We start from the raw sequence: 13735 nt of genomic DNA on the forward strand, positions 1-13735 counted from the left end.
CTGTGGGGTAGGCGCCGCCTTAACTTCGATCCTGCGGCGGCCCGGGAGAAGCTGCCGCCGCCCCGCCCGAGGTGGGTGCCGCGGCACTCGGCTCTGCGCCGCGCGTCTCCGCGGCTGCCTCTTTAATCAGGAACACAGAAGGGGCGGGCCCTGAGCCGGCGCGTAATCGGATAGCTCTGCCGCGGCTCTGACATCCACATGCTGCTCGGCCTGAAAAGGCAGTGGGGAGCCGGAGGGGAGGCAGAGATCACGAGCGAGGCACCAGCCTGCAGCCGGCCCCCAGCACATCCTCAGCCGCGCAGACACTGGGCGAGGTGGAGGTGAGGGCGGGCGCCAGCGAACTCGGAGAGGGGCTCGCTCACTCCCAGGCGATCCCAGCCGCCGCACCACCAGCAGCAACAGCAGCAGCAGCTTCCTTTCTCAGACTCCCCTCGAGAGGCTGGCCAAGCGGGTGTAGCCGCTGGTGGAGGCTCCCGCCGGGGGAACCCGGCGAGGACAAGAGCAGGGCGGCCGCCTTCCACTCCGGCTGTCCAGCGGCTGCTGCCTCTGCCCGCGTGTCCGTCAAGGGTGCCGCGGGATGTGTGTCAATTTACGCCTCTGAGATCACACTGCTGCCTGGGGGCCGTGTGATGCCCAAGGCAAGTCTTGGCTTTAATTATTATTATTATCATTATTGTTACGCTTGGCTTTCGGGAAATACTCGTGATATTGTAGGATAAAGGAAATGACACTTTGAGGAACTGGAGAGAACATACATGCGTTTTGTTTTTGAGAGGAAAGCCGTGTCCTCTTCCCGGCTTGTTCCCTCTTTGCTGATTTCAGGAGCTACTCTCCTCCTGGTGAGGTGGAAATTCCAGCAAGAATAAAGGTGAAGACAAGCCACCAGGACTCAGGAGGGAAACACTGACCATTAGAAACCTCTGCATAAGACGTTGCACGGAAGAAAATAAGAGAGAAAAACACAAAGATTTAAACAAGAAACCTACGAACCCAGCTCTGGAGAGAGCCACCTTCTCCAAAATGGATATGTTTCCTCTCACCTGGGTTTTCTTAGCCCTCTACTTTTCAAGACACCAAGTGAGAGGCCAACCAGGTAAGCCACTGAAAGTTTTTTCTATTTATTGCAACATGGTTTCCCCTTTAAAAGCGACCGCTAAAGCAGGAAGGCCACGCAGAAAGGCACAGAAGGAGGCTCCCTCAGTACTCAATAATTTAAAGAGAGATCCCAGCCGGCCCTTCCTACACCACCACTGTTGCTAAAACCCAACTTTTCTCTCCTGCTAGGAGTGTGTGTGTGTGTGTGTGTGTGTGTGTGTGTGTGTGTGTGTGTGTTTTGAAACAGAATTTGGCGGTGTTCAGATGTCACATATGGACTGAATCAAAGGTTTAAAAATACTACAAAGCCTTTGCATTACAGTTTTTGGGAATTTTTTTCCCCTGTCTTGAAGCAGAACACATCTCCCTTGAGTTTCTCCAACCAGCCAGTGCAATATAAATCATTTGCATTCCCTCCACTTAGCTACATGGAGCAATGTTCACTGAAGGGCTTGGGAAAGACAAGAGTTTCGTTTTGGTTTTCAAATGCTGTCGATTCTTTGGAGAATGGCTGGTTATGCCTCAGAATCATAGGGCTCAGGCTGGTGGAGCAAGTTGGCTTGTGGCTGAGATAGGGGCTTGGGGTTGGGCACTGCTGGCAACCAAGACAGTTGGTCTCTTCTCTCTTCATCCATGTGTCGTCTGGGAAAGTAAATCATATGTTCTTTTAGAAATTCTTATTAGCTAAAACAAATTGCAGGCCCTCAAAGGTCTCTCACTCGTGGTTAGAAACTTTTGAGTGGAATTTGTTCTCAACCACTGCCAAAAAGGGTGTGTGGACAGGCCGCTGTGGAGATGAGCACTTCGAGGCCCAGAACAGTCTGGGGACCGCATTTGTGGGGAGCGGCAAGGCTCTGGAAAGGGGAATCCATGGGGAATGCAGTGGGGTTTGTGCTTCCTTCCTGGGACCACTCTCTAGAGTTAGCCTCTCTACCTCACTGAGAACAGTGCCTGGAATCTGACAACAAAACTCTTAGCAGCTGCTACAGGTGACTGGAGATGGAGAAACCATCTATGGAGGAAACGGGTGAAAGAAAGGCGAAAAAGCCTTCCCGAAGTGCCCTCACCCAAGGCACTTGCAAGGTGATGGCGGCAGTGGCAGGGCTAACTCTGCAGCCTCCTGGGCATCCCCCAGAACATCAGCTAGTGGGTCCTAGCTTTGCATCTGGTACTGTCACCCTTCCTTCTCTCCACGCCCCCCATCCAGCACACGCACCACTTTAAGCTTGGGCATTTATTTGAAGGGGGAAGAAAATTCAGAAATGCCTTTGCCATTTCTTTGGCAAAGAAATGGCTTGCAGCTCTTTCTTTGCCATAAGTGGTCTTCAGGGCAGCTGCAAATCCTATCAAAGGGATGGGTGGGGGGTCCCACTTGGGGAGATTTTCTGGGCCTCCCCCATTCCTTCTTGCCTTATTTCTAAATTCCCAGCTTGAAGCGGAAATAAATTACCTCTCACAGACCTGGATGCTGCGTAAATTATGTATGTTTGTGTGATTCGCAGTGTGTGTGTGCACACGCGCGCGCGCCATGAGGATGCCCACAGTATATTATGTATTCAGACACGGACTCCGGTAGGCCCCAGCGCGCGAGCGCGCACACACTGGCACTCACACCGGCGCGCACACACATGCAACTTCAGGTTCCGTGTGCTGTGCGGAGCGGGAGGGGTCGTAAAGACTCAGGGGCCATCTCCTACCCCAGATGTTCGCACATCTGTCCCCGAGCGCTGCTTGGAGTGTGTGTACGTGTGTGCGCGACACCCGCTTGGACCCACTCCCGCTCTGCCACCTGCCTCCCGCGCTCACTGCAGAACCCCCTCCCATCCCAACCCCCGGCAGTGCTGCGTCACTTCCAGAGAAGCCCAGAGGCGCGGAGTTCGGGGCAACCTCGGACTCGGGGTGGGATCTCAGGGTGGGATTCGAAGCTGGGACCTGCCGGGGACCTCCAGCTCCCCAAAATGCGATCTCAAGCCGTGAGCTGCTCAGGCTTTCGGGCGGAGCAACGGACTGGCACCCGGGGAGCCGGCAGCGGGTGGCCAGGGCGAGGCCGAGCTACACCTCTGACTCACCCGGTATGCGCCGGCCCGGACGGGGGGCCTGGTTCAGCCGCCGCCACCGGCGACGAGAACCAGTTCTGGGAAGGAGCAAGATGGGGCAGAAGGTGCGCGCGGGGGAGCAGTTGAGCAAATAACACGGCGGTCGAGGCGCGCGGCACCTTGGGCGGCGCGTGGCTGGGAGGCCGCATGGGCGACGCGCACCAGGCTGCCCCTCTCCTCACTGCGCCGCCTCCGCCTCGCCAGACCGCAGTGCAGCTGCTAGCCTGTCTCCCTCCCTGCCCCAGGCGTCCCCGCCAGTCCCCAGCCAGTCCCCTGCGCTCCTCTCCGCGCGGCAGGCTCACCGCGACCCCTAGAGAGCTGGCTTTGAGTGGCGAGAGGCCGAGGCCGGCTGGCTTGGGAATCCAAGCACTGGCCCAACTGGGTGATAGGAAAGTGGGGTGGGATTTCGGAGAGGAGGGCGGAGAGAGGCGGGAAGGAGCCAGCTTGAGCCGCAGGAATGCGCGCAACTTGCACAGCCTGTAGAAGCGCAGCACGCCCAGCGCCCGCCGGTGCGCAGAAACAGGTGAAGAGCACGCGGCGCGCGGCCATCCACGTGGTGGGGACGTGATAGCCTCTCAGCTCTCCTCCTAGACCTCCCTCCCCCTCCCCGTCCCCCCGCCCCCCCGACCCCAGCGCCGTCTCTAACGCCGCATCGATTTGTTTGGGCTACGCAGCAGAAACACAGCCCAGCGATCCATAAACATTCTATTAAGCAAAAATATTCTCAGCGAAAGCAAAACCGAGGCTGAAGCCTCCGCGAAGTTGGCCGCCTCCAACTACTCCATGCTTGTGCCCTCCTCCTCCTCCTAAGGACACCCCCAGGGGAAAACCTGCGGCATTTCCTCAACGCTGCCCAAGGCCGGAAAGTTAGGTCTCGGCTGCAGCTCTGGTCTCCGGAGAAGCCTCTGCCTGCAGTAGCCGGCGAGTTCCCGCCTCTCCTCCCCAGCCGCCTCGCTCTTTGCTTTTCCACGTGAGAAAAAGAAATATTCATGGCCGATGCTTCATTTTCACTGATTGATTTCTTTTTAATATCAACACGAGTTAATGGAGGCGAGGCACGCTGTGATTAAACGGCTGCCCCCGCCCTTCGCCTCGGGCTGGCTGCGCCGTGGGTCTTTCCCACCCGGTCTTTCCCAACGGGTTGCAGGCGTCCAGCGGCTGGGTGGGGGGCGCCGGTAGCCCTAATGTTTGGAGGTGGGGGAGGGATTTGGAATGGACTTGTCGCCCCTCTGAGAATCATCCAGGTTGGGGAACGTCGGGAATCAGCTTTCCAGACCAAGTTTTAGGAGATCTAGCCCATATGCATTGCGGCTTCTGCGGCTCTGGCTGAATTTCTTCTGAAGGGTAGGAGATCCACGCTCAGGTTTATTGGCGTGTGCTCCCTGCTCGTCTCCCCTCCCTCCACCTCCTTTCCTTTCGGTTTCAGACAGAGAGGAGAGCCCCCTGGCGCTAGCCATTCCCTATCAGCGCCCCCTAGGAACGTCCCTTTGCTGGAGTTAATCATGATCTGCCGGGGACTGGGTTTTGCTCAGGAAATCATTCAAGTCCTGGCAATGGATTTCTTCAAATGGTAGCAACTCCCAGCCCTAATGTCCCCACCTCCGGGACACATCGCTTGGGCCCAAAAGAACCCAGACCCCATAACCATCTACCCCTCCCCTCCTCGTCTGGAGAGCTTTGATCTATGCTTGGGTTTTAACGCCATTGCCAGGGACACACTCAGATTTTCGGTCAATTCACCCTTCCGTCTGGACTGGATGATCAGATAAGAGGTGTAAATTGGCTGTGGGAGACAGGTCTGGGTTCAAACAAATCCTGAAAGAGAAGCAATGACGGTCTAGGCGCCGGATAAGGGTTTGAAGTGTTTCTTTCAGCCTCTCTCCCCAAAATGTGGGATGGCCATGGGCGAGCATAATTTGCAAGTAAACTATAAACTAGATTTTACGCCGACGGCCTGCTCTAGGCTCTAGGGATTGGTCTCATGCCCACATTAAATGGGTGCCCAGTAAACATTTTCCCCGTGATCAGCTCCTGGAGGTAGGGAAACTGTGGCCAGTTGCCAGCAGAGCACACAGTGCAAGACAGTGGCAAGAGGAGCACTCCCCAAAGGGCTCGGGGCAGGCCCCTACTCATCCAAGCGGTGCCTGGTAGGATTGTGAATGCGCAAGCAGCACATCAGGTTTGGAGTTTTATGTCATCCCATAGAGCCCTCAGACATTAAGCCACGGAGCACTCAACTGGCAAAATGAAAGATTGGAAGGCTGCAGTGACTGGAACCCAGGCTACCCAGACAGGACTCCCGCTGTCTACCAAATGGCCCTGATCCCCTGCTGTTGAATGTATCAAGTCCACATTCTGCATCAGAAAGGCCAGTTTCTATCTTCCAGGCATAGAAAAAGCTAGGAGTCCAAATGCCAATTCATATGCAGTGAGGCACGAATACAAATAACAGTGAGGGAGGGGTCTGGGGTCAATGGGGAGAGACACCAGGGACCAGATGATTCTGTGGACCCTGGTGTTTTTCATTTCACTCAAGTCTTCCTTAAAGCAATTAAGAAAATGAACTGACTCAGGGTGACCTGAGTGTAAGACAATTCTGAGTTGACGGAATTCAAGAGCCAGGTAAAGAGGTTTCCAAATACATTCCCCAAAGGTCCAGTTTGGAAAGACTTTAGGAACTTGAGCTGAGATCTTCCTGTTTTGAAAGATAGAGCAAGAGCAGAATGCCTTTTTAATTTCTTCAACTGACAAGAAAGGACCTGAAAAATGACATCTGGGCAATGGCTGTAGTATTATTTACATGTTTGAGATATTTTATTATCTGACCATCCATTTGCAACTGGATAATCTTTGAGGTACCTTCCTCGAGTGGCAGATAAGTATATTGATCACCAGAAGTTAGTCTTTGTACTGTTCCTTCAAGGTAAGGACTCGGCTATTTGCTGGTTTTTGTTTTTTAATTAACCCATTTCTGGAAGATGCTGCAGAAGTTTGTCCTGGAGATCCTACAGTATTTTTCAAAGCTTTATCTGCCTTGATGAGAAATGGCCAAAGGCTTAATGGTTTCATTGCCTAACAGGATTCAGTGGAGTTGGATTCCAGGACACAGTGGCCTTGTATCATGGCTGGCCCTCCAGGAGAAAGCATCTTCTAAAGGTTTAGGAAGCTGTCAAGTTTAGATAAGGCTGAGCTCCGATCTTCTGGGACCTTGGTTGTATTAATAAGGAGAAATTAATTTTTAACCACTGGGAACGTTGCCAAATTATGTGACCTTTGGCAGACCAGCTGTGCTATAAAAATAAATCCCCCATTTCTGAAAATGCTGCTCCTATCCAGTAGAACAATAACAATGTGGCATTTAGGATAGAGAAGAGTAGGATTGAGAAGAAAGGAGAGAAATAGGAGTTGGCAAAAAAAAAAAAAAAAAAAAGCCACAAAACTAAAACAACCCTTTGATGTTGTGATACATGGTTTCAGACCTGAACGTCCTATCCATCACTCCCTCACTTCCTCAATCCCCCCTCCCCAGCCCCATGCCTGGGGTTTCCAGAACACAGGCAAGAGGGCCAGGATGACAAGGAGCTGAGTGCCTGTGTGTACAGGGAGTGGAGAAGGTGTTAAGTGCTTCCAGCCCACTCACACCCCAGCCTCAAACACATCTCTGGTTGTTCACACAGGCAGAGTACTGGCACAGGCAGAGAAAAGGGGGTTTTCAAACAGGCAAAATGTTTGTCTTTCCCTAAATGCTACCAAGTAGGTGTGCCACTGAGAAGTTTTGGGGGGACCATCCCTGGCCTTCCCAGCTTCTGAAACATGGGAACTAGACTGCCTAGGTTTAGAATCTAGCTCAGCCATTTGCTGGCTCTGTGATCTAAGTACCCTGTGTGATCAGATACTTAGTCTCTGTGCCTCAGTTTCCTTGTCTGTAAATGTGTTTGGTAACAATACCTACTTCATAGGGTTGTTACGCTATGTCGGATTATGTAGAATACTGTTTGGCACATATAAAGCCTATTCTGAAGTCACTGAATCTTTAAAACTTCAGTGGGGTTAATGGAATCTTATGAGCATTGCAAGCACGCTATAACCATTGCGGTATAAGTTTATTTTTATGACATTTTAAAAATAATTCTTATTCTCAGTTCTTCCACCACCAAACCTCTGTGTTTTGTAAGCACCATATTATCTCTTGCCACGCTCTTCTTCAGAGAATATTCTCTGCTGGGTTCTTATCTTGGATTTATGTCTCCCTTGCATTTTTTTCCTCCTTCTTCCTCGGTTTTCAGTATTCTTACCTCCTATTTTCTTTTTAATCTCTCTCTCGTTTCCTTTCCTTTTCCTCCCCTTCCATCCTTCATCACTGAGAGTGTGCTCAGCAGGAAACACTGTGTTTAAGGCGCTCTCCTGAATGTGTAATAACTTCTACTCTGGCACTAAGGCCCTTCAGCAGCTGAACTCAAAAAAGTCATCATAAAGACAAAATAGCTTTTACCCAGCAAGACTCTTAATAATCCCATTTCCCTCTGGGTCTTCATAAAGGAGTCATGATCTAATCCAGAAAAAAAGGAGGGGCTGGGAGTAACAAAAGAGAAGCTCTCAGTAGCACAGATTGCACAAGTCTGCCGGCCAGCTGAGTGCACGTGGCCGTGGTACCCTGCTCCCACCTCCACAAATCCTGTGATTACCAGTGACCAGGTTCTGGAGAGTCTTTCAGCAGAGAAGATAATGGGAATTGCAAATTACTGGACTGAATGCTAATAATAATTGTTTGGATAAAGGGGAAAAAATAAAACAGATGTGCCCCAAAGGCATTTTAGGGGCTAGAGAAAGGAAAATGAGGAGGGGTTGAGTAGAGAGAGGTGGGTTGAAACCAAGCACAAGAAAATCCAATACCAACAAATGGCTTAGTGATGAAGTAATAGTCAGCATCTTCGGGCCGGGCGCGGTGGCTCAAGCCTGTAATCCCAGCACTTTGGGAGGCCGAGACGGGTGGATCACGAGGTCAGGAGATCGAGACCATCCTGGCTAACACGGTGAAACCCCGTCTCTACTAAAAAATACAAAAAAAAAAACTAGCCGGGCGAGGTGGCGGGCACCTGTAGTCCCGGCTACTCGGGAGGCTGAGGCAGGAGAATGGCGGGAACCCGGGAGGCGGAGCTTGCAGTGAGCTGAGATCCGGCCACAGCACTCCAGCCTGGGTGACAGAGCGAGACTCCGTTTCAAAAAAAAAAAAAAAAAAAAAAATTAAAATGGCCGAGCATGGTGGCTCATGCCTGTAATCCCAGCACTTGGGGAGGATGAGGTGGGCAGATCACCTGATGTCAGATGTTCGAGACCAACCTGGCCAACATGGCAAGACCCCATCTCTACTAAAATACACACACACACACACACACACACACACACACACACACACACACAATAGCTGGGTATGGCGGTGGGTGCCTGTAATCCCAGCTACTTGGGAGGCTAAGGCAGGACAATCGCTTGAACCCAGGAGGCAGAGTTTGCAGGGAGCCAAGATTGTGCCACTGCACTCTAGCCTAGGCGACAGAGTGAGACTCCATCTCAAAAATAAAATAAAATAAAATAAGAATGTGCTTTGAACTTTATCAGTATTGTCTGCATTAGGGTGTTCTAGGAGACATAGTTCACACTAACTCTACCTTGACCTACTTGTGACTAGTTATTATTATTTCAAACAAGTTATTCAAACTCTCAATTCACCACTAAGAAACATTTGCACTTAATAACAGCGGGGGGTGGAGAAGGAAGAGCAGTAGCTGTGGCCGCAGAATAATTTCTGATAGAACTCTCAGAGTCTGTCCTATCTAGTGAGACTTTTGATGTTCCTTTGGTCACTTCTTAATTGATTAATTCAACAAATCTCGATGAGTCTGGCTTTTGGGAAAGGCTCTGCTTTGATCCTGTGAGGCCTGCCACAGATGGGTCAGCAAGGAGTCATGACTTCAAGCTGCTGGTGGCTCAGTAGAATGGATAAGGCCCTCCGGAACTCTCACACATCTCAGAAGATGCTAAAGAGCTTCAGCCTCTCAGATGCACAGAGGAGAAAGATCACTCCCAGTATGGGAGAAGAGAAAGGGCAGAGGCAGCCTGGAGCGAGAGGGTAGGCAGGATTTAGAGCAGGAAAGGGCATACCAGGGGAAGGGGAAGGTGTGAGTAGAGAAATGGATGCTGGGTTTGTTTGGGGAACACTCAGAAGCTGCAGTTTAGAATGTATGGTGGGAAATAATTGCAAATAAGATTAGAAATAATAGCTTGGGCTCAATTCAAGGCCCAAATTGCTAGGCAAAGAGGTTTGGGTTTCACTTGCTAACCAATGGGGAGCCATTGATGTTTCAACATAAGCTTCAGTTAATCAAAATAAATGAAGAAAATATTATATTACCTTTTTTTCTCCTTTGGTTTTTGGAGAGACCTCAAAATTATTCTTCTGTTTCCTTCCCCAAATGTCTGCTAAAATGGTCAGGAATTGTAATCCCAGATCTCTCATCAATGGCATCAAAATTGCATTTGCAATGAGGGCTGGAAAAGAGCGGACATAAATACAAACTAATGACATTATATCGGCTGCCCTATTGGAATTGCATTTGTTTATGATATAAGATGACAAATAACAAGGTTACCACAGGTGGCATGACTCGAGGTCAGAAGAGGTAATCGCATCAAACTTACATTTCACCGATGAAATGAGGCTTCATTTTTAGAATCTAGATTGAGGGGAGAGATGTTCAAAAGGCCCCATTTCCATACCCAATTTCCAGTTCTCTCCTAGGTGAATTCATTGGAGGTGTTTTAAGAGAGGGAAATTTGCTTCATTCTTTATTCATTTCCAAACTCATATGCTGGCTTCCTCTCCTGCTCTCTGCTTCCCTCTCTCCTTCCCTCCTAGATGGCCCTTTTATTCAGATTTTGAACTTTATCATTGCAAAAGTTCAGAAGGATTTCCATTTGCTGTGCCTTCAGGATGCATCATTCACTGCCACCAGTCTCCATAAATTGAGTAGATTGCATCCCTTCCCAGTTGCCTTAGGAAGTGGTCAAACAGCCACATTCCTGGGCTGATGGATTGGCTCATTTCTTCCCAGCTTAAGCCAAGATACAGATTTTATGAGACTGTCTTGTGACAGGCTGAAGTTGCTTTGAATAAAACAAAATCCAGCCTCAGCTCACAGAAATAATTCTTAAAACGCAGCTTATTCCGGGTTGGTGAGCAAAATTTGGTTAAAACCCTGAGCCAACGACTTAGATGATCTGGGTGAGGGATTTGAAGAAACTGCTTTTGGTTTTTCTTTTCATGCATCACTGTTGTTGACATGCTCACACACAGAACTGTGTATCCATAATATTTATAAATATGCAGCCACAGACTCAGTTACAAAAAGAAACTCGTGTCAGTAGACCTGACGTGATTAAAGGAGACATTTGAACTCCCCATAATGCAAGACAGACGTGTTTTCTGAAGAATCCTGGAGTTTTGTTTCAGGCTTACCAAGCAGATAGAACAGGGGTAGCACCTTGAATAAATGTCTTATTGTCTAGGAGGGTAGAGAATCTTTTGAATTTTTGGCTCAATCTATGGGTTATAGGATCTTTTCCCTACCTCATTATATGGGCTTTGGATTTTAGCACTGGAACTGACATTTAGAATCACCCCTCTCATTCTATAGATGAGAAAACAAAGGCTCAGAGTTGTCTACTAACTTACCCAAGGTCACACAGCTTGCTAGTGGTGAGACTAGACTTGATTACTAGACTTTTAGATCCTGCTCCAATGCTATTTCTAATAAACTTCCTGGTGGAGTAAGTGGCAAAGTGACAACCTCCTTTCTTTTTAAGTAGAAGAAAGAGTTTCTTCTTTGCTTTGCTACCAATAATTAAATGAAAACAATGCTGTGGAAATAGGGACAAGGTGGGATTATGCTGTGGATAAGAAATAAATTATAAAGTAAATAAAGAGTATTATTTTCAGAGGAAATGAGACTGATTGCTTTTCTCCCGTAAGTGCCCTCAGGTATACATAGGAAATAGATGTCTCCTAGTCATCTGCTCTTTCTCTTTTCCATAGCATTCTAAAGTAACAGGGAATCAGAGGCCCCATTTAGGGGGTTTCAAACCATGTTCCAGGAAGCCCCAGTGGGCTTGCAGAGAAGCCCTTCTGAGCTGAGAGCAGGAACTAGGCGGCCTGGACACTACACTGCTTCTGGCTACCTCCCTCCCAGCATCCAAGAAGAGGTCCCTTTTATTTTCTTTGTACATTAGAGGTCTAGGTAGAGTTTTGTTCAAGAAAAAAAAAAAGTACTTAAAAAAAAACAGATAAATTTGAAAGCTACACACCTAATTCAGTCCATTCATTGAATTACAGTTTGTGAAGCTGAGCCCCAGAAAGGTCAAATTGAGTGAGTTAAGAGCTGGGTGCCATCTCCCATCTTTCTGCTAATGTCGATCCCTCCCTCTCCTGGTAACCCAGTCCCATTACCCCAGACTCACCTTTTACAACAACTGGGCCCTCTAATCCCACATCCAGCCAATGGCCAATTTTCCCTGGTTTTGCCAACGACTTTCTCCTTTAGTTCAACTAAAGTGAGGGATCTGATTGGTCTTTTACCAAGCTGTCGTGAAGTAAGCCATAGTAATCGGATTATTTAGAAAGTTCTCACTACAGTCAGGCTTCCGTATTTAGCAAATATTATTGTCAAGTTCAGGTTATACAGTGTTCCTTTAAAACAATGCCAACTAAATTTTTCTAGAAGGCAGACCAGATTTTTAAAAGATCTTCTTTTCCCATTCTTAATACTTCTTAAAAATTAAATATCTGCAAGGAAAGTGATTGGATTCTGCAGGAAGGTGAGTTCCTAAGTGAAGGGATACAACATCCCTTTGCCTTTCCAGGGCTATGTTACCCCTAGGCAGCAGCAGATGGTACTTAGGCTACCAGTGAAACAACAATACTTAAGAAGGAGAAAAAGAGCAGACAGAGTTTAAAGCAATCTGATACTTTACATTTCAAAAAAAAAAAAAAAAAAAAAAAAAACACCTAAGTAATCATTATAGGAGGAAAATCAGAACTTGGTGACCTCAGAACTTAGTGTTCTCTTTATTTCCAATTACAGCTGGAGCTGTCACTTTATTCCTTTCAGCCTTGGGCCTTTCTCAGACCTGACCTGGCTCATCCCGCAGGCTTCCCTCCCAGATGTAGGAGAAAATGCTCTGAATAGTCCAAGCCTGGGTTTTGCTATCTCTCTTTGGGTGATGAATTTGCCCCAGGTGAAAGGTATTCACGAAATAGTTGCAGAATGAAGTCTTTTGTCAACTCACCGAACAGGCTCAGTAGCTCAAACAGGGTCAATTTCCCTCTGTATATGGAGATTGGCCTTAAGGGTTTTGCCCTTGAGTTCAACTCTCCTTTGGCTTAACTTGACTCCTCTGAAACAGGACAGCAACCATGTATAAAGTTCATTGTGGAACACAATAAAGACCTACAAAGTAATGGATGGTATAGCTCTTCAGAAAAAATTCTAGTTAATTTCTATTGGGACATGTTTGTATTTAAGAAATGATGTGTCCCCAACCCTAGAAAGGAAAGATCGGTTATCAAGAGGAGATATAGAATGATTGTGTTTTCTTTACAATTTTTACTGATAAGTTTCAAGAATTCTGTTCTCTCCAAGAAAAATAAAAACAGAAATTCTAGTATTTATCTTTGTGGATATATGTTTGTGCAAATGATGTGTGATATTTTATGAGAAGGTGTGAACGTGTGTATAGGACTAAAGTGTGAATTACTGATATGTATATGTACTTGAAGTATGTTCAATATCTATGTGTGTGTTTCTGAGTGTGAATGCAAGCCAAACAAGAATGTGAATTTATAAATTTGTGAGTATTGAAAAGGTTAACCACACACAACTGAAGCAGACGTTCTAATGAGTTCTCTGATACTTCAATAAGTGCCTTGATTTTCTTCAGGTAAAGAAAGGACAGAAAAAAAGAAATGGATGACTCCCTTTTCTTTTGGTTTAACAGCAGACAGTGCAGACTATAAGCTATGGGATATATGTAGTTTGATTTTTTTTTTTTTTTTGGTAGTAGAGAAATGATTGCTTCTACTGTAGATGAGAAATGAAACTTTCCTGTGAAAAAGTTTCCTATCTTTATTGCTGATCTGTGTGCCTGTTCTAATTACTAAAAGCTTAAACGTGGGGTGTGGGGAATTGAGGGAGAAAAGTTCCTCTTTCAAGAGTAATTGGAGAGAAGTAGAGGAAGGGATGGGGAAAGGAGGGAGAGAGTGAGGGTGGGGAGAGTGGAGAGTATGTGGAAACCATAACAGTTACTAAACAGGAGCTCAGCTCAGGTTTCCTCTGATGAATTCCAAGGCAAAAAAGTGTGGTTTGGGGTGAGTTGGTGGCAGGGCTGCAGTTTTCTGCAAAATAGCTGGCAAAGGAACTGGACCTGGTAGAAAATTCCCTCTTCTGCTAGTTGAGTAAGAGCAGCTGGTGATCTATGTCCTCACACCTCTGCCT

General features: G+C 47.8%; 1 protein-coding gene across 7 annotated transcripts in view; it reads left to right on the top strand.

The window, feature by feature from the left end:
- Window positions 1-242: 242 nt before the first annotated feature.
- NRP2 (neuropilin 2) overlaps window positions 243-13735 on the top strand; it is a 116457-nt gene continuing 102964 nt past the window's right edge. For all 7 annotated transcript variants that reach the window (XM_005574027.5, XM_005574028.5, XM_005574029.4 and 4 more), the window contains exon 1: window positions 243-1093. In XM_005574027.5, coding sequence (XP_005574084.1) covers window positions 1021-1093 — 73 coding nt within the window. In that variant the 5' untranslated portion in view covers window positions 243-1020. The remainder of the gene's footprint in view (window positions 1094-13735) is intronic.

Source organism: Macaca fascicularis, chromosome 12 (genome assembly GCF_037993035.2).
Source record: "Macaca fascicularis isolate 582-1 chromosome 12, T2T-MFA8v1.1".
In the NCBI taxonomy this organism is placed as follows: Eukaryota; Metazoa; Chordata; class Mammalia; order Primates; family Cercopithecidae; genus Macaca; species Macaca fascicularis.